The following is a 20,050-nucleotide window of genomic DNA, read 5'->3' on the forward strand; positions in this document are numbered from 1 at the left end:
TATAACTTTTGTATTTTAAGATTGAGGAGGCTTAATATTCATAAGCCCCATGGTTTCTTAGCCTCCTCTCCACTTATACTTTTCTTTTATTTGTTTGTCTCTGTACGTTGGGAAATAAATAAATGTAAATATTTTAAAAGTATATCTGCATTTGGACGACCAGTTTTCTTCAGTATTATCTACACCTGTTCTTTAACAGGTCAAGTTGGATGGCTACTTCACTGTCACAATGTGTTGACTTTCTTGCAAAGAAGATGGTTGTAAATAGCAGACAACAAGTCTTTATTCTCAACTGCCCCTCTACTGTAAATCTGTATGTATTGGCTATTACATTTGAGACTTAACTTTCATCTTAAGGTAACCTATAAAACAACGGCCTTTCACACTTTTAAACGTTTACACTCAAAACAAAATCTCTCACCATTTGAGAAAATGTTCCACACACCATTATAATGCTGAAAATAAAATAGAATACCTCCGCCTCTAAAAGGAAATTTTTTTCTGAGTGATTAGCTAGCTTTGGCAAGATGGGCCGTGACTGAAAAAAAGTGAAACTTTTGCTCTCGTGTGCGGCGTTTGATCATCGTGGAGATGTCTTCAGCGTTTCCCTTGTGGCAAAACCGAAGGGGAAACGGCAACCTGAGATGGACTTCGCTCCACAACAGATCTCTTCATCTCCTAATTTTCATCCGCAACAAGGTAAGTAGCTGCTTGCATTTTGCCGTGTTTTACCATCGTTTGGCAGTAGTGCAACTTCCCACGCTCAAACGACTGATGTTTCGTCGGCTAGAACTAGAATTGTTACAATGACAATGACATAATTCAAAACCCGTCTTTGAATTAGAGTGTTTCTAATTTTTGGTGTGCTTTAAGCTAGGGGTAAATGGAGGCGATAGAAAAAAAAACCCGTCACACACATAAAAATTACAAAGCTCCGAGTTTCAAAACAGGGAAGTTGGCTCGGGGGGTTTCCGGTTTGGTTAACTTCCGCAAACGACCAACGGACTTCCTGTCGGTCTTCCATTGTTATGCAGACGACCAATCAAAAAAATTATATTTTTCCATTATCCCAGAGTCTCTCCTGGCGCCGCCCCGCTGACCAAAAAGCCTGAGGACTCTGGGTACGAGATTGTTACAATACCAAGAACTGAGCCGGAAGTCGGACTTAGTCTTACATACATACATACTTTATTGTTACCTCCCCAATGGGGCTTTTCAGGAACAATTATTTAAATACTTAAGTTACTAATAACTACACAATTAAAATATCACATTTTAAGAACGAAATGCGAGCCTTCTGTTTTGCCGTAACACCTGCGCTCTTTAGGAAGCTGAAATCAGTTAGACACGTGACGGCTTACGGAGCATTAGAATTGTACTTATTGGGTCTGTTTCTACTAGGGCTGAAGGAACAGAATGGTAACTTCTCCGAAAACCTTCACTGGGTGAAAAATAAGATTTGACTCGAGATGAATGCTGTGTAAATATGAGTCAAATATGACATTTGTCATATTTGTCCATATTTAATTGACAGGCAAATATGGTATTTATCCTGAGATAAATAGGATAATGATGCATTTGCTCCAATGACAAATATGACCAAATGTGATGTATATCTAAGACAAATATCACATTTGTTCCGTTTAAATACAGACAAAGGTGTTTAAAGATGACATTTGATGTGGGTAAATGTGGATCTTACGTCATCTTCAAACTAGGGGAATATATATTTGGGTTTGTCTGAAATAATTGTTTTTTTCAAAATTCTGCAATTTCTTGATTCTGTATGTGCCTTGATAGCTTATAGTAAGGTATTTAACTCATCAAAATTGTTTTTGATTCATATTAATAATTGTATTTGTATGATTAAGTAGCAGATTTGAAAGACAAGTCAAACAGAAATTCCACTCATGAATGTACAAGGTTGAGAAATGTTTTATAAATACTGCATTTTTTTTACAATACTTTAAAAATGTTGTTTCAAAATATTTTTACCTAACAGTAAGAGCTCCTAAATGTGTTGTAAACTATAATACATTAAAATTTCAGCCTAACTTTAACTCTATCTAGCTAGTTTAAAAATGTGGAAAACATGAATTCAATAAAGGAAAGTGGTTTTATACGCTTCTTGAAGCCACAACAGTTAATTAGAACTCTAATGATGAAACCTTACTCGATTTAACACACATTTCAACTAATTTTTCCACCAGTAAACAAGTCTTCCTTTCTTTTTTTTCAAAAGAAATTAAGAAGTTGGTTTTTAACAAAACCAAATACAATCTTGGATCAAATTCACAAAAACTGTAACTTACTTAATTCAAACAGAGTTTGGCCATGGGCAAGAGGGAGATCAAGCTACCATACACTGTAGCTGGTGCTTGCTTTCACATATGTTTAGGACGGCACGGTACCTACTAATACTGAAGTATTTTTGTGCGATTTATGACTATGCGGGAAAAGCAGATCTTAGCAAGGCCTATTGGAATCCGAAAAGAAAATTGGCGGTAACCACGCATTTTTCAGAGATAATTGAGCAATAATATCTCTAAAAAGCGCCAAAATATAAAACAATGTATGGGATTTTTTCCTAAATTGAAGCATAATTATTATTTTTTTTTTAAGTGAAGGATTGAATATCTATTATTACTACAGTTGAACTCTGCTATTTCGAACTCTCAGGGGAAACGAAAAACAGTTTAAATTAGTTGGAGTTTGAAATCGCTGATAGTAAATGGCTGAAGGGCGGATCCAAAGGAAATGGTTTTGAGTTCAACTTAAAGAGGAAATTGAAATAAACGAGGCTGTTCGAATTAGCCAATTCCAATTGTATCTTTGTAAATATGAATTTTTGCTTTCACCATGAATATGATAGATATCATGCTGTGATGCATGTGTGAATACTGTTATTTGAAGAGACAAGTATTCTAATTTTATGATCCATTTAGTACCATTGCTAATAATCTATGTACAGTATACTATTTCCAAGGAAAATAAATTTTGTGGAAGTGAATTTGATACTGATATTTTTATTTTCTGCTTCTCTAAAAGGAGGGGGCTTGAACCACCCAATCCGCCACCCCTAAATCTTCTCCTGTAGTGTTAAAAGAGGGGAAACTAAAACAGGCCCTGGAGATAAGTGGGAGTGCTACTAAAACAAAAATTTATGGAGAGATAGATTCATCAGAGCATTAGCTTGTGCATTTCATTGTGTAAAACATTTGTCTGGTGTGTCTTACATAAACAGTATTTGTCCTGCATTTATCAGGGACAAATATAAAAACATATTTGTCCCACATTTGTTGTCTTCACAACCCGGACAAATATAACATCAGATTTGTCTCATATTTGTCTTTAAGCCAAGTATGATCAAATCCATTATTTCATCCAGTGCAAGCTTTCCAATCGGCAATTCACTTTCTTCGCTGTTAATGAATGAATCTTTTTCATTGTAGTTCACATTTCGATATCACAGACTCCAAAAACTAGTGCTAACGTTTAGTACTAGTAACGCTAGAAAGTGTTGTGTTGGTCTAAGCAAAGAATTAGCACTTAGTGGGAGAAAGTCTTTGGTACAAGCCTTCAGGAGCTCAATTTCAAAACAAGAAACCTGTCTAAGTGTCAGGTCTGTGCGGTATTCCGTACTCGAGTTATTTGACAAAAAGTTTCACACAAATTTATAGAGCTTAGTAAGGAAATTAAACGCCATGTTGGTGTCCCTCTGAGGAACACCAACATGGCGGCCGGAAATAGGAAAAAACATCTGGATTTCACTTTTGCCAGAAAAGAGGTTTGTTTTCCCTTGTGAATTTCCGAATGTTAAGATAAATATTTCTCCTCAAACTGTTTAGAATGCTGAAAATCACTCGAAGAGGCATTTTTAAGATACGGAACAGCTCTGTCACGGTCGTCCTCTTGATGTCACGCACGATGAAAACTGGGAAATTGAAACTCTTCTATTTTCAACAGGAAGTACGACATCTAGCTAAGGAATTGTGAAAAGACATATTTTTTAGGTAATCTTTCCTTGGATGAAGGTAAAAATTTTGTAGACCTCCCGGTTTTGAATTCTAGAATATGGTACTACCTACCGCACAAACTGACTCAGGGACTTTACAACGCCTCGGAGCCACTAAATATACGGCTTTCATCACGGTTTGTTGAAATAAATATCAACAGATTCACTAGCAACCTTTGTGGTATTGATTTGGGCTACTGTTTTTTAGAGTTGATTTTGTTCAGTCAAGTTTTTGACAGCGATTGCATTCCGGGATAACTTCGTAACCGGACAATTTTTGCCCCCATCTTAAATTTGCAAAGAAGTATATATTTCTGTTTTCATTTCCTCAAATAACCACTGTAATAAATCCCTCAAAACTTGAAGCAAGTAATGTTCAAAAGAAGACCTCAGCTTCTCAATGGGACGCTATGTGTAACTGTTGCCTAGCAACATGCAGAGGTTTTGCGTTGCAAACGGTTTGAAGTAGAAAAACTTGTATAGGAATCTTTTAAAAGGTAAAAATTATGAAATTTTCTCAACAAAACATCAACTTAAACTTTTGTTTTTTTGGGTACACAGGATACGTGATTTTTGCCTAGCAGTACAGTGTGTTATTGAGTTACCTGAACGCTTTGAAATATTGGGAACAGAATGGATTCTTTCAAAAAGCAGAAATTACGATATTTGCTTAATAAACTCAACTTATCTTCTTGCACTGTTGTATTCTTTGTTGTTTTCCTGGTTTCTTAGGCCGAATTGAAGGGCGATTTTGGTGAGTTATCGTATATCGGGTTTTTGCTACTAACGGATAAATTAACGATAAAACTCATTTAAACCGTGCTCGTTGATCTTGCAAATCCCGTATAACACGCTTTTCCAATGAAAATAAAAAAATTCTTTCAGTTGTGATCAAATGTCGTATTGAAACTCTCTCAGATAGTCATCAGCAAATTCTCCAGATCACATTTAACCAGCCAAAATAGCAAACTTGTTTAATTATGTGAGCAAGTACCACAGTATATGCGGAAATTTTTTTTGGAAAGCTGCGGCTAGATTGCTATTCCACACTCTGGTAAATTATCCTTCGGGTGAGGGTCAACGACACATGTACAGACACCACGTGGTGCAATTATAACAACAGGTTTTTTACAAGTTTTAAAACCACTAAAATTTGTTTGTTTGCTTTTACTTCTCATTGGCCCCTCTTTACCTACAAAAAAAGATATGTTAAATGACCAGGGCGTATCGGTTTAGTTAAAGAAGCTCCTTTTAAGAACGGTCTGACCGCTAGCGCCGAAATTTGTTCAGTTAATTGGTTCATCGGCCACAATCAGCTCAATGAGGGGTCCCAGAAGATACTGCAGTGTGGCTACTGGGTCTTGCTGGGGTGACACATCTCCTCTCTGGAGAAAATAAGAAAAGACGATAAATTGAGTAAGTTGGATAAACCCACACCATAAGGGAAAAAAGCTTCTGCCCATCTCTGAAAAGTAACGCCTTTTTGGAGCAGGTAACTCTCATTAATTAGTTTGTGGACATCATTCCATCCTAATTTATATGGTTAAAACCAGGCATTACTTCCATTTATTTAATTTCAATTTTCATCCTGACTTTTTACTATGAAAAACGCACAACCACTAAATATATATATATTTAAAAAATGCCTTAAACTAAGTCCCTAGTCCCAAGGTTTGTTCCGAATTCAATCAACACATTTTTTTGCTTGGAGACAAACCTTCAACTGAACTTTTTTCTTTTAATAACTTGTTTCTCATTTTGTAGGGTCCTATTGAAAACTTAACACCAAGATGAGTGGGTCCCCTGGCTAAATATTGTCATTGGTGATTTGAAATACTCAACAAAAAAGGGACTTTTTTATTTTGGTCAATGACAAACGCACAAATAGGAGTATAGTGCATATCCAGATTAAAGTGTGCAATAAGGAAGCAAAATGTTGTAAACTTAAAACCATAAAGAAAAGGCGAAAAACAGAAACACTTCAAAAGTCGTTCAAACATTGGAATTTCTGATAATAATGAAAGACTGAGAATAGACTCAAAAAGTCAACCTGGCCTAGACTCGTGTTTAGAGTTTGAGCCAACGAATCAATTAATAATACCCTCCACCGTTTTACATGTTTTTTCTTACCTTCATGGTCCCCAATAGTACCTCCATGGTGTCAAGGACCTCACATTTCACTCCAAATTCAATGATGCGGCACAACCACGGCTCTGACTCAAAATTCATGATGGTGCACTGTCGGCCTTTGTCACCTAGAATGTGACGAGCTTCACTATCAAAACCTGGGTACCCTGGTAGACCAACTATAATAGCGCCAGGTTTAATATGAGGTCGCAAAGCCTCAAGGTAAAGCTGATGGGCAGATCTCGGCAGCATAAGGATCACTATGTCAACATCTCGAATAGTATTTTCTGGCCTTTCGGTTAGCAGTATAGGGTTAGACAAAATATGCTTTGGTTCTTCTCTGTTGTAATGTACAGTAACATCGAATTGCATCTGCTGTGTTGCTGCACTCCAGCGCTCTGCTTCATCGTTATAGAGATTGAGTAGTCGAACATCTGTGTCTTTGAGGGAAGGTGCAATACCAGCGAAGGCATGTGCCCCATTTCCACTTCCACAAATAAGCAACTTAATGGTCTTTCCCTACGATTTAAACGAAGTTTTAAACTGTCAAAATTGTTTTAATTTTCCATTACATTAGCAATGAGCTAAGGTACATAATTATGAATACCGAAAAAAATAGATATTTGAATAATCGCTTGTCCAATGAGACACCCGACTTTTCAATGTCATTGATTGCAGAAGACTGGTTATCGGTTATTCAAACAAAACTTAAATTTAAAAGTGCAGATGCTAGTGGAATTAAATATTTATTGTTTGTTAAGCCAAGTTCTGATGTTAAGCGTGGGCACGGTGTCCTTTTTTAATTTCCTTTCCGAGAGCTTTGAAGGCTTTCGAGGGTGAGGAGCACTTTTCGCGACGCTTGGAAAGGAGTCCACTGCTACGCAAGCTACATATTTTTCTGTGGCTCGTCCAAGTTGTTTGATAATTAAAGGCCCACCTTCACCCAAGAGTCGTTGCGGTCGTTTGTTTTTGTTTTGAAATGCTGTATTGTCCAAACGCATGATCTTATTGGCTGTATGAACTCAAGCGGTTCATGCGGGTTTCCTCTACGACTCGTGCTGGAGGGAAAGAATATTCGTGATTGCTTATTGCTTTCTCACTCGACTCCCGCTCAAATAAATGGGGGGGGGGGGGGGGGGGGGTTTCATATATGAAAACTGTTCCTCGGCGCGCAATACATCTTGGGTGAATGTGGGCCTTTAAACTTCTTAGGTGAGCATGTGGAGTCAGTCTTATTAACCTCAATTTTAATAACGGAGGTTTTCGATAAACAATTTAAAATAAAACCAAGGGATAATAATGTCGACTGACGTTTCGATGACTCCATGACTCCATGAACATTGTTTTTGGGGGGAGGTGGTAATACGCGCCAAAAAGTCTAATTTTAAAGTTAAATTACGCAAACAAGCAATAGTTATGTCAAATAACGTTTGGATGACTCCCTGTCACCCTTTTCACTAGTTGTGTAAGTCAGGTATTTGGAAATGGTGACGTGGAGTCATCTGAACGTTAGTCGACATTATTATTGCTTGTTTTTGTAATTTGCCTTTAAAATTGGACTGTTTGGCGCGTATTACCACCTTCCCCCAAAACCAATGTTCATGGAGTCATCGAAATGTCTGTCGACACTATTATCCCTTGTTTTTGTAATTTACCTTTAAAATTAGACTATTTGGCGCGTATTACCACCTCCCCCCAAAACCAATGTTCATATTGTAGAAAGTAGACGCCGTTTTCTGCACGCGGAGATGTTGATAAACAGTTGTTACGCGACAAATTGCAAATACATTTGCCCGTATCACTTGGACTCAACTTTTGAATCGCAAGACAAGTCCGATCCTTAGTGTGTGAAAATTCAAATGAAAGCTTTTAAACAGTATAGACTGATGTGACAAGTTTAACAGAGACGTACAAATAACTTAAAGGCGCCCAAGGTTGCTAAGACTCCAGATATTACACCAATCATACCAGTTGTTGCTGCACTGATTGCCCCTGTAGCACCTGCGCTCTGACAATGAGCGAAAACACTTCTACTAGCCACATATCCGCCATATAACGCTGATTGTACAGCTGCTGCGGCTGAACCAGCTGTTACTCCTGAAGCTGTGAAGCCAGCAGCACCCAGCGCAGCGCCAGCAATTGCTGGAGCCGCCACTACACCTGCAGCAGCGGCTGCAGTGCCTGCACCAATGGTAGCTAAGGTCCTCATGGAAAAGCCTAGTGAATAGAAGTCAACAAGTGAGATATGACATGTATTGAGTAACATCGAACAAAAGACAGAATTTTCGCAAACCAAAAGTCCATACGAAAAGCGAGTCCAATAACTCTTTTATTGCAAACATAGTTTATACGCAAGGCAATGATTATGAAGCCTGACAAAACTTCTTTGTTATATATTTTTGTTTGCATTTTTGGCCTTGACTGCGCGCAAACCGCAAAGGATTTTGAAATGTGTTAGAGCAACTGACCAATAAAAACGTTCCTGTTAAGATATTCAACTGTATGTATGAACAAAGGATTGTGCACGGTCGCGGCCCTTCCAACATAAAGTGCAGCACCATTGTTTCCACGGCAAGGTTTCATTATCAGTCCCTCAATTAACTATGTTACAAATGAAGCAAATTACTTGTATTTGTTTTGAGTTCCGATTCAGGTTCGTTCGCGGTTGTTCTCGTCTCTTGTCATTGCATTTTGGTTAGTGCCGGCGATTATTTTGTTTTTGATTCGCGGCACTCAACTGAAAACACTCTACATTAGATTGGCGCAAGATTGTATATATTCTAAGAGCATAAAAATTTTTCAGCCTTGTGATTTAGTTGTTCTAGAAACCAATAAGGGGACAGACAACAGAAATCTCTTCAACAACGGCACGCAATGGACACCTCGCCAAGAGACGTAGTGAGTGGAATGCAATAACAATAATGTTGATTGCTCCGTTGACTGCTGTTTAATTAATTAAACTTTAAGACGCAGTATAAAGGGGGATTCACAGGGTTCATTTGTCAATCATCAGTGACTGAACAAGACAACACTGAGCTTCAAATTAGTGGAGAATGAATATGGGAATTTTTATTTCTTGCTTTTGCTTAAACCATATATAATTTTAAAGAATGGGTGTTTTGGCCAAAATAGTTTTAGTTTGCAAGAGGGAAGGAGCGATTGCAATGAATGAGCACGATAGCATTTCATTCACCGTAAATGTTTTGTAGTCGTACTTCATTTATAGTATTTGATTTAACTGTGGCGAGTTTCTTGAATATTTTTTTTATGATCTTACTGTATTTTTTACAGTTGTCTTAAAGATCGAAACTTTGAACGCTTTGGTTCACAGAGGATAAACATTAAAACGGTAGTACATAGGTTCTGCAGCTTAGTCCAAACTTCCACGGGCAGAAATAAAATGCCAGCCGGGTATCTTGGAAAGTGGGCGGAACTAAGTTCCTTTCATAGTGAGCCTTGCTGTATGGCCTGCAGAACAGGCGTTATTTTTTCCGTTTTTCAGGGCAGCGGAGGCTTGCACGAGACGAGCGCGGAGCGCTAGTCACGCGCGACGGGAGATGCAACAGTTGGTCACGTGACTACTTTCTGTTAACATGCAAGCAATCCATTCTGGAGAAATCATTTTGTCAGGAATGTAAAAAGCATATAGAAATTAGTTAGCATGCAAATTTTCAGGCTTATATCTGAAAAGAAGGAATTTTATTTGCTGTTTGAATTCAGAAGGATTTAAATGGGAAGAAGGATCCTTGCCCATCAGTCAGGCTCCACTGCTTTTCCTTACAAATCTTTGTAAATCAGTTCAAATGCTCAAACTGCCATAAAATCTCCCCACTCTCATATTACGGCTTCAAATTTGTTCACATGGTTAACTGTTCAAACTTTTTATTTCATTCAGCAATATTGTACCCACTTTATGAAACGAATATGTACAGAAATTTTATTTGCATGCATATGCAAGGCTTTTCCATCTCGGTCCACACAAAACATTCTAATTTCGCAAGTATTCAAACTGTTACAAAACCTCGCCTTTGTATGGCACTGGTCTGAAAATTTGTGTTCTTACTAATTGAAACATGTTCTTTCCATTTTTGGAAACCATTTTATTTCCCGCTACAAGTTTTATGGTAAATGATTACATGGCCAATTGTTTCAGAAGCTTTTATGTTTTTATTTATTTATTTATTTTACGCCTCTCCCGTCGAGCGTGGCTCGCGCTCCGCTTTCATCCCCGAGCTTGCCTCCTCTCGCCTGAAAAACGTAAATAATAATAGTAATAATAATAAAATAATGATAACGTCTATTGTGCAGGCTACTTCCTGTATTACAACAGCGTTTCACATTTTCAATAATACGTACTTCCTGTAGTTAGAGGAGGCAAGAAAATCAAACATCTATCAAACATTTTGTTAGTGTTAAGTTCAAGCAGCCGATAGTATCGATCTGCTCTTGTGGATACTTTGCTGTGTGGAACTGAAAATAAAAGTTACCGCTTTGGGTTATTGGATACATCTTGTAGATATCAGCATTAGTTAACATCTCGATGAGCTGATGTTTCTTGTTCTCCTTCTTCTTCTTCTTGCTGCTCTGGTCCATTGATCTATGCCACAAAAATTAAATCACGATCGTCATCATCATTACCATTTAATGAAGCGCCAAATCCAAAAGTCCTTATGCTTTTCACAATATTTTAAATATTAATAAGCATATTACAACATCAACATGTTAACAGAGTAACTGTTTATTATTTAATTTGGTAGGGTATTCCACAGTTCGGGAGAACGAACAGGAACCGTTCCGTCTCCAGAGACGAGTTGCATAAAACTTAACGGCGGGCGTAAATGCTATCGTCAGACGTTAAAATACTGAATGTGATTGGGCTGAAGGTCTGGCGTTAGCAGTTACGCCCAACGATAACTTTTATGCAACTCACCCCTGAAGTCGTAAGAATAGATAAAAGGCCACTAACAAATTCTTAGAAGATGATCCAAGGTTTTGTCACTTAAAGTAAGAAGAAGCTATTGACGCTATTCCGTCGAGAACCTTATTTTTACAATAACCGGTCATGTGATATTTTTGTAGCCTTTATCACCTTTTTCGTGACGTATGTTTTTGGCATTATTGTGTCTATTTGGCATTTTGTGAAGTCATTTCTGATCGCAGATAACACAGTCACTGGATTTCTCCAATCCAAGTGAATCTCACAGTAAAAAATTTTGCGGGCCTTGCCATGAGAAACATTTCGAGTCAGTAACATAATGGGAAAACCATTTGAAGTACGGTTGGTTTCATAGCAACCGTAGAGGTCATTTTTGATGACGGTGATACTAGTTACAGAACTCTTTAGCAGTCTGACACAAATAGCATCTTCCGCTGTTTCCCGGGAAATGTTAATTTCACTCTGTTGCTCAGTGCTTGTTATTTGTATAGGTCACATGACTTCGAGTGCAATTTGGAATAACATGATGAGCGCGAGTAAAATTTGAAAGGCTAACAAAATTGCACGAGCCCGCAGAGCGAGTGCGTTTTGTGGTCTTTCAAAATTGTACAAGTGCTCATTAAATTCAAAACAACACGAGAAAAATCATGTGATTACTTGCTAATAATAAACATACAAAAACGTTCAAACGAGCTTCTGTTTGGCTATCTTTAAAACGAGGAACGGAGAACAGGGAACGGGGACGGGGAATCTTGAAAAGCGGGATTCTTTAAAATGTGAAATCTTTCGAAACGGGGAATCTTTAAAATAGGGAATCTTTTAAACGGGGAATCTTTAAAAGCTGGAATAGGGCAAAATGTAGACACGGTTTTTTAGCAACTTTGTGTCCGGAAGTTGAACTTTGAAAATTCGCTTTGACTTGTAGGCTTTCAAAAAGTGATTTGGACGCTCGTATCCAGAGGTAACTAGTTATAGTTATCACTAGAGCTGCCTCCGTGATGAGCAAAAGACGTAAAGACGTAAAGAGCGTCATTATTTTCATTTGAAAGTGGTTATAGTTGATACCACATGTGTTGAGTGCTGTTATTTTGTACTGTTTTTTCAATGGAGATGTCGAAAAGGTCAAAAAGGTAATGGGCTTAGGAAGCAAGGGTAGCTGAAAGCAGGTCAATTGTAGTTTTGTACAAACAGGAAAACGTAAAGTGGCAGTCAATGATTTCAGTGTTAGAGGACCTGCCATTTGTACATCTTCGTGCGGAATCAGAATGTTTGTAGAAGTCAATATATCCTAGGAAACAAACTACAGTTTGTTGTCTTTTTTTCAGCTTGTGTTTAAAGTGGGTAAAATTTGGAATGAGCAGAGTATAGTAAATTGACGAAATTGCAAATTGTTTCTTAATATGTTTATTATGGTATGGTATTGCAAGTACAATACTGACCATATAAATATATTCAGTGTTATTTAATTGGAAAATCCTTGAAACATTCTACAACCAACAAAACGGGGCTACTGCCTATGCAAAGAAGAGTAATTGTCATTTCTGATTTAGAACTAACTATATATGAAATGCTAATTATAAAGGAATTTTTAATATATAATTTTTTATTATTTTTAGTGCCCCCATGCTTTTTACAGGCAAAAGATATCGACACTTAAATAAAGTTGTTGTTATTGCTGTTATTAAAAGGAGAGCATATTTTTTTTGTCACTTGAGTCACTGCTCTGTTGAAGGTTTTGCATCTCCGTAACTTTAAACCAGTAACTTTGGACGTTTCATTCAAACTGCCACTTGGCAGTGTAGAACCCGTAATTTTCATCAAGCCAACTTTCTAGGCACAATCAGGAATACTATTGTAACGGCTACTTTCCTAGGACTGTTAAGTTGTGAAACAGCTTACCTAATATACTTAAGTCTAGCCAGGATCTCTGGTGGTTTAGAGTCCATCCTAACGATCACTTTAGAGGACTACTAACAATAGTCCGCCATGATTTTTCCAATTATTGTATATATTACGCAATCTAATTAATTCTACGATGAATTTTCTTTTCCTTTTTTTTTTTTTTTTTTCAGCCTAGGGGATACGTTACAATTGGGGCTCTACCCTGTTCGTCTCTCCTGTCACGCCACAGCATTGTTATTTTTCTTCTTTGCTAATGTCATATGTCAATTTATGTTTTTATTTCCTTGTGACGAATTACAAATAAACCGACTAACTGCTAAACTAAACAAGTTTTCCATTCTGTGACAGTCGAAAATCTACGTACTCCAGAAGCAACACAATAAGTGGCTCAGTGTCTTCTTTGAAATTAAAAATGTCTTCCTGTAAGAAACCAGAGACCACTTTTGGGAATGCAGTAAGTGAAAAAGCTTAGTTGTCCTTCTTAAGGTTGAGTTAAAAAGTGTTGACGGGCCAACGTGCACTCTGCAGTTCGAAAAATAAATTTGTAATAAAGCCTTCAAAGCTTAGCTTTGCTAAATGATGTTTATCTTGATTATGAAGGGAAAAACCCAAATATAATGAGTGGAAGTTTTTTTAATGATCATTCCGAGCCGTTAGAAGGCGTTGTTTTATGTTATTGGATATGCTAGCTCTGTGTCGTTTGTTTAGGTTTACCGGCTCGGATCAGAAAAGACATGGGGCCCATGTTTTTCGTACCTCGTAATTTCATGCTTGAGATTGCAGTGACTGATTGCGCTAAACATATGTCATCTATCAAGACATAGGATCCACGGAATCCGTTACTCGTGATTTCATGATGATGCTATTTATCTGTAGTGAGATTGCATGGTGTTCGTTAATCACGTATACGAGAGTCTAACAGATCCACGTCTTTACAAAGTTGATCATTGCTGTTTCTCGCTTTTGAGAGCTTTGGCCTCTTGCACTTGGTTTCAGCTCTGTTGCTTTGTGACTGCAAGACAAGTATTATGTTCTTGTACGAGAGCTGACATGTATCTCCATCGTTTTATGGGTTAGCTCGGATCAAGCGGATATATTCAAAGCTAACAGTCGGTAACGTGTCATGCTTCGGCGATTTCTTCTGACAAGTGTTTAGTATTATTTCTACATTTGGTGTTTACTTGTATGTTTAGCAAAACGTTCTTGTTTGTGGATTATCTTTCAATCTTCCAAAGTGATTTGTGACTGACAAATCGCTCCCACCTGTAAAAACCTGTATAAACCTGTAGCTGATGATGAACGCGTGACTGACAAGTTCGAGTTATTCGCTCGCCAAACCGGGGGGAGGAAGGGGGGGGGGGGGGGTACTAAAAAAAAGTTTAATACGGGTAGGCTCAGCCCCTAGGTCCGACCCCTTACCCTTTTGTATACCATTTTTGGCAGAAAAGGTACCCCTTTCGTAAACCTTCCATTGACAAATGGTACCCCCTACGTATACCTTCCACTGGAAAATAATAAAAGGCCCTTTTAAATACCTAAATGACAGATTTCCCTACCCTTTCATACACTTCGACTCTTGAAATCCCTACCCTTTCATTTACCTGAAGCGTGAAAAAGGTACCCCTTTTGGGCGGAGCCTCCCCGTATACGCCATTATAGGGAGTACCCACCCCCCCCCGGGCTTGCCAAGCGTCTCTCGATCCCAAATTTCGGATAAACACAAACCTTATGCTTTTGTGAACAGATTAATAATAGTGTTTTCACAAAAAACTACACCGAGACGATGCGATGAAAAGTTCAGTTTTTCTTACCTTAACATCAACTAATCCTCAGAATGACAACCGCAAAAAACACGACGAGACGCGACTGACACAAACATCAAACCACGCGCTTCTTTTCTGATAATACTCTGCACCTCCCAAACGGGGATTTCTGATTGACTGCTACCCCTGGTTTTTGTGATGTCACAATGCACGAACTCCCTTTGGGAATTTTCTGTTTTACGTCATCCTAATTATAACCATCTCTTACTTGCGGGCTTTGACGATAAAACGTCATCATTACCCAACGATTCCTCGCGGCTCCAGTTCAAGCAAATCGAGATCTTTTCTGGTATATAGACTGTATATTTCAACTGTACGTATTTTCCTTAAGATACGCGCAAGCTATAAGAGTACCTTCTCGGGATCTTGCCTTCTGGACGAAATCTCTGCGGGGGCAATTAAAAATTCGATAATTCATTTTACAGTATTTCAAATTAAAATTCTTGGTATTGTTTTATAGCCAGCTTATACGGTAACCACAAATGTGTAAAATGAAGAAAGCGGAAACCTTTTAAAGCCGGAGTGAATAATTTTTAAAATAGAGAAATTTTAAAAGCAGATTCTCCATGCTCCATCAAGGATCTTCTGTACTGTACCGAACTCTATTATTCTTAGGGAGTTTATCCAGTGGACCACGTACCAACCGTGGAGGCCAATCAGAGATATAGATCTTCTATGACGTTCTAGGCCAAAATATTGAGTCAGGAACCACCAAACCGTTTGTACCAGGACTTGTGCTTCAAAGCCTTTTCCTTTTCCACAGCTCATTTAATTCAGTGCTTGTATCTTGTTTGGCCGTCTGCACGCAGGCTATGCGAGAAACGCACGTGTGCTCCTTTGTTGACAAAACCATGAGGAGCCGCGTAGAGGTGTTAAAACTAATAAGGTTGAGTGACGGTTGCTATGATCGAATTCCTGTTCGAAAGCAGCAATCTATCAACAGTATAGTAAAGAATCTTTTTCAGTCGCGTGTAATGTCTAGATCGAGCTTGCCGCAAAGCAATGAAGTTTTTGTGACTACAAAGCTTGGCTTCTGTGGAAACGCACAGTTAACTGGAAACGAAAACTCCTGTGATCTGTCCAAAAGCCTGACTACACATCGACTGTCGGAAACGGAAAAATGACAATTTTTGCTAAAGGTTTTCGTTTTCCCGCCAATCTAATTGGCGCGCTAAATGGTCCTAAATCGACGAACCATACCATGAATGATTTGTTCGCCCATGGTCTCTACGATGCAAATTTTGCAGGTAGGTACCGTCTTTTTTCATTCTTTAGCTGAAGAGTGTAACGGGTTTGTTTTATTTAATTTTCAATTATGTGTAGAAAAATAAGGGGAGCGTCACAAACATAACTATTAGTCGCACTAGAACGATTAGTATATCAAACAAATTCTACACTTGAGAAAATTAGGTTTGGCGAAGTAACCGGCGTCACGTTTACATTTCCTATGACATCATTACATTGAGTAAGCAGTTTGGTGTAAATTTTAGCGTCTCCGTCATAGAATAAGAAAAAACATAGGCGAGGTTTAGTCTGACGGAAACTAACGCGCGCGGTTTATTAGATTGGATCATAGTCGTTGTCGAGATATATATGTAAATATTAAGCAAGTAATGAACAACGTTTGTTAAAAGCGTTTCTATCACAGGTTTTTTTTTGCGCCTGCAAGAGGTTACGATTACGATCTTAAAAAAAATTGATGCAAAAAAAATCGCGCTAACTTTAGTTCACAGCTACTAAGCTGAAGAGTATAACGGTTTTTTAGATCACCTGTCGAATCAGGGGAGCATCATCTTGTATTAGGTTTAGCGAGGTGACCAGCGTCATATTTACATTTATTGTTGCTGTTGTTTCGTTACTAGGCCGAACGTTTGGACATTATTGTAAAACTTTTGTTGATTCAACAGTGTTAAAACAGCGTTTCGTTTTTTGTTGTTGTTGTTGTCGTTGAACTAATGCGGAAATATTACATTTACGTTCTGATACAATATAAAGAAAACTAGGGAATTATTGCTTATTATGATTTCGTTACAGTTAATGTTGAAGTGAATTAATAGTAAAAGTAAAGAATGAATTATTTGGAATGTATACCATTGACATTGTTTGATCGGATCACTGTATGGATAATCAAGATAAAAAGAGAACGAAAAGGATCTACAAACAAAATAAAGTTTATTGTTTCATTTATTGTTTTACCAATCCACCTTTTACCAATCCACCTTTTACTAATCCACCTTTTACTAATCCACCTTTTACTAATCCACCTTTTGCTAATCCACCTTTTACTAATCCACCTTTTACCAATCCACCTTTTACCAATCCGCCTTTTACTAATCCACCTTTTACTATTCCACCTTTTACTAATCCACCTTTTACCAATCCACCTTTTACTAATCCACCTTTTACTAATCCACCTTTTACCAATCCACCTTTTACTAATCCACCTTTTACTAATCCAGTCCATGTTTTACAAATCCAGTCCACTCCACTCCAGTCCATGTTTTACCATATGCCGGTACACACAGACCGAGCTCCAAAATGTAATTTACATGCAACTCCAAATCGAAATTTGATGTCTGACGTTTGTCTACATAGAACGAAATACAATTATAAAATTCCACTTCGAATTTGTTGTACTGGTCCCAGCTGTTCAAAGAGCGGATAACTTTATCCAGTGGATAAATGCTGTTAGTTGGACTACATTTTATCGGCTGGATAGAGTCAGTTATCTGTTCTTTGAACAGGGACGAGAAGTGCACCGATTAAATTACCTCGTCAAGTTGGAAAATGTCAGCTTGAAAATGGTCCTAAATGAAGGGAACACCGGCTAGACATGAAATATAAAAACAAATAATACGAAATATCTCTTACCTCAATCTGACCAGTTTTTTTCTCTTTGTGATTGCACGTTTCGTCTTCCCTTTCGTCACGAAACTGAACGAAGGACTCATGTAAGTTCCTAATCTCGTACCCAGATCTCAGTCGGTTCGGGACCTTGGGGGATCTGGGTACGAGATTAATTAGTAAGTACAATACCAAGAACTGAGCCGGAAGTCGGACTTCGTCTTCCCTCTTTTACGAAAAAAATTTGCCGTAACACCTGCGCTCTTTAGGAAGCTGAAATCAGTTAGACACGTGATGGCTGACGGAGTATTAGAATTGTACTTATTGGGTCTGTTTCCACTGGGGCTAAAGGAACGGATTGATAACTTCTCGGTGAAAACCTTTCCAATCGGCAATTCACTTTCTTCGCTGTAAGGAATGAATTTTTTCCATTGAAGTTCACATTTCGATATCACAGACTCCAAAAACTAGTGTTAACTTTTAGTACTAGTAACACTAGAAAGTGTTGTGTTGGTCTAAGCAAAGAATTAGGACTTAGTGGGAAAAAGTAGTTGGTACAAGCCTTCAAGAGCTCCATTTCAAAACGAAACCAAAAGTGCAGGTCAGGGGAGTAGTCAGTTTTGAAATTAACATTTCAGGGCAAATCCTCTTGGCTTAACAAGCGCAGCATCGTATGGCTAGTTACCCCAGGGTGTTGCAGTGTGATGAGAAAGTTTGTCACGTGACTTGTCGACGCCCAAACCCTGACTCCAACACAAAACTAATATATAAAATATAATATATAAAAATTATTTTTTTAAAGTATTCAGACTAATAGTGGGTTTAGTACTTTCAAAGTATGAGCGAAAAGAGTTTCAGAAAACTAATCGATAAAATATCAAATGGCATAGTAAGTCGAGATGAACTCTAAAATGAAATCAAAGCGTTACACTGGCTTACAAAATTGTAATAAAAGCCAGTCAAAACTTCTATAGATTTGGAAAAATTATGAAAAGTTGGAAAAATTTGAAAATCTTAAAAAATGGAAAGCTCATCAACCTGAGAACAGGCCCAAACAGGTACTGGGCTGTCGGGCCAACCGCCACCTGGTTGTGGAAAAAGGACAGGGACGGACACAACCCTGCGCAGACCTCTTCACGGGCTGTGTGCTACCATTGAAATTGTGGTAACCATGGCAACATATTATTTATTGTCTTATTTACAAGGTACTTTGAATGCGAGTTTATTTATTTATTTTTTTTTATAGGTTCATAGTTGGGTGAGGGAAGAAATAAAAGTAGAGGAGAGTGAATTAACCCGGGTGAAGAGTCAAAGACAACGATACCAAGGCTCAGAAATGCTACGAATCGTCAGGGGCAAAGCATAGCTGAGCAAGGGAGTTTCTAGTCCAGAGCTAGACCTTTGCTCGACTACCCCGTGTTTGAGTCCCGAAATTGGAAAAGAAAAAAGATTTAAGTTAGAAAAAATGTAGTTGCAAAAACTGAAAAAAAGGAGGACTTGATTGTATATAAATGAGGAGTAATAGTGTCAAAAAAATAATTAGCAGAAAATTAAGGATGATGATTCTCTCAAATCCCCTGACGCAATAAAAATTCAAGGACTAAAAATGAAACCCAGTCGAAATAATTTATTGTAAAATAAGGAAAAGAAAAGAATGAAATGATACCGCACGTCGATGAAGTGTAGAAGTTTGCTTGACTCTTGAAAAATCAAAGGAAATTACTTGAAAAGAAAAACCCTTTCGATGTCAAAAAGTGGATGGCTGCGTCAGCAAAAGTTGAGAAAAAAACGTTTTATGAGATTTGAAAATGACGCCAACAAGATGCTCTAGCCAATGGTGCCACGATGAGTGCGAAAAGGCTTATGGTATGGTCATGGAAAGTTCTAGCAGCTTCTAGATCAAAATTCTTCTCTCACTTGACGCTTTTCGTACTTTGTATGCGGAGTAATATTTGTGCGATTGCTAGAGAAATTATCTTTCTAAACTTCATCTCCCTGGAAATATATGTTGCTCTAAAATCGTCGTGACAGTGCCCCTTTAAGAAAAAATAAGTCAAATGACCAGAGCGCATCGGGTTTAGTTAAAGAAACTACTTTACAAGATTGGTCTGACCGCTAGTGCCAGCAACTGTTCAGTTAATTTATTGCACCGGTAGTTGTTCTTTTTGTTGATGTGGCGCTCAATTTATGGAAGTAATAGTACTCATGTGGATGAAAATGTAATAAGTTTATTTCACAAATATTTATTTTTGTTTAGGAAACAATGCTGCGAAGAAAGCTTGTAGTACCCGATGTTAACTTGAAAAACGTTAATCTAACGGTTTCAATTAAACCACCATAGAACACAAACTGAAGTAAACAACCAACGCTTTAACTTCTTTGACATAGCAGCCAATTAAATAT

The 20,050-nt window shown here is 37.9% G+C and overlaps 2 protein-coding genes across 2 annotated transcripts in view; both read right to left on the bottom strand.

Moving 5' to 3' along the window:
* Positions 1-2,730: 2,730 nt before the first annotated feature.
* On the bottom strand, positions 2,731-17,885 carry LOC146489188 (tauropine dehydrogenase-like). The gene is made up of 5 exons (XM_085106845.1): positions 17,675-17,885; positions 10,630-10,739; positions 8,055-8,359; positions 6,146-6,661; positions 2,731-5,400 (listed from the first exon to the last, which is right to left on the bottom strand). Exons 1-5 carry the CDS (start codon positions 17,752-17,754, stop codon positions 5,302-5,304), a joined length of 1,110 nt encoding a protein of 369 aa, XP_084962971.1. The 5' UTR covers positions 17,755-17,885; the 3' UTR covers positions 2,731-5,301.
* A 2,112-nt stretch (positions 17,886-19,997) lies between these two features.
* LOC146489189 (tauropine dehydrogenase-like) overlaps positions 19,998-20,050 on the bottom strand; it is an 11,059-nt gene continuing 11,006 nt past the window's right edge. The window contains exon 6 of the mRNA XM_085106749.1: positions 19,998-20,050. This exon is cut by the window's right edge and continues 484 nt beyond it. The gene's annotated coding sequence lies outside the window, so the exon portion shown is untranslated.

The sequence above is a fragment of the Pavona decussata genome, unplaced genomic scaffold, assembly GCF_977016875.1.
Source record: "Pavona decussata unplaced genomic scaffold, jaPavDecu1.1 SCAFFOLD_6, whole genome shotgun sequence".
In the NCBI taxonomy this organism is placed as follows: Eukaryota; Metazoa; Cnidaria; class Anthozoa; order Scleractinia; family Agariciidae; genus Pavona; species Pavona decussata.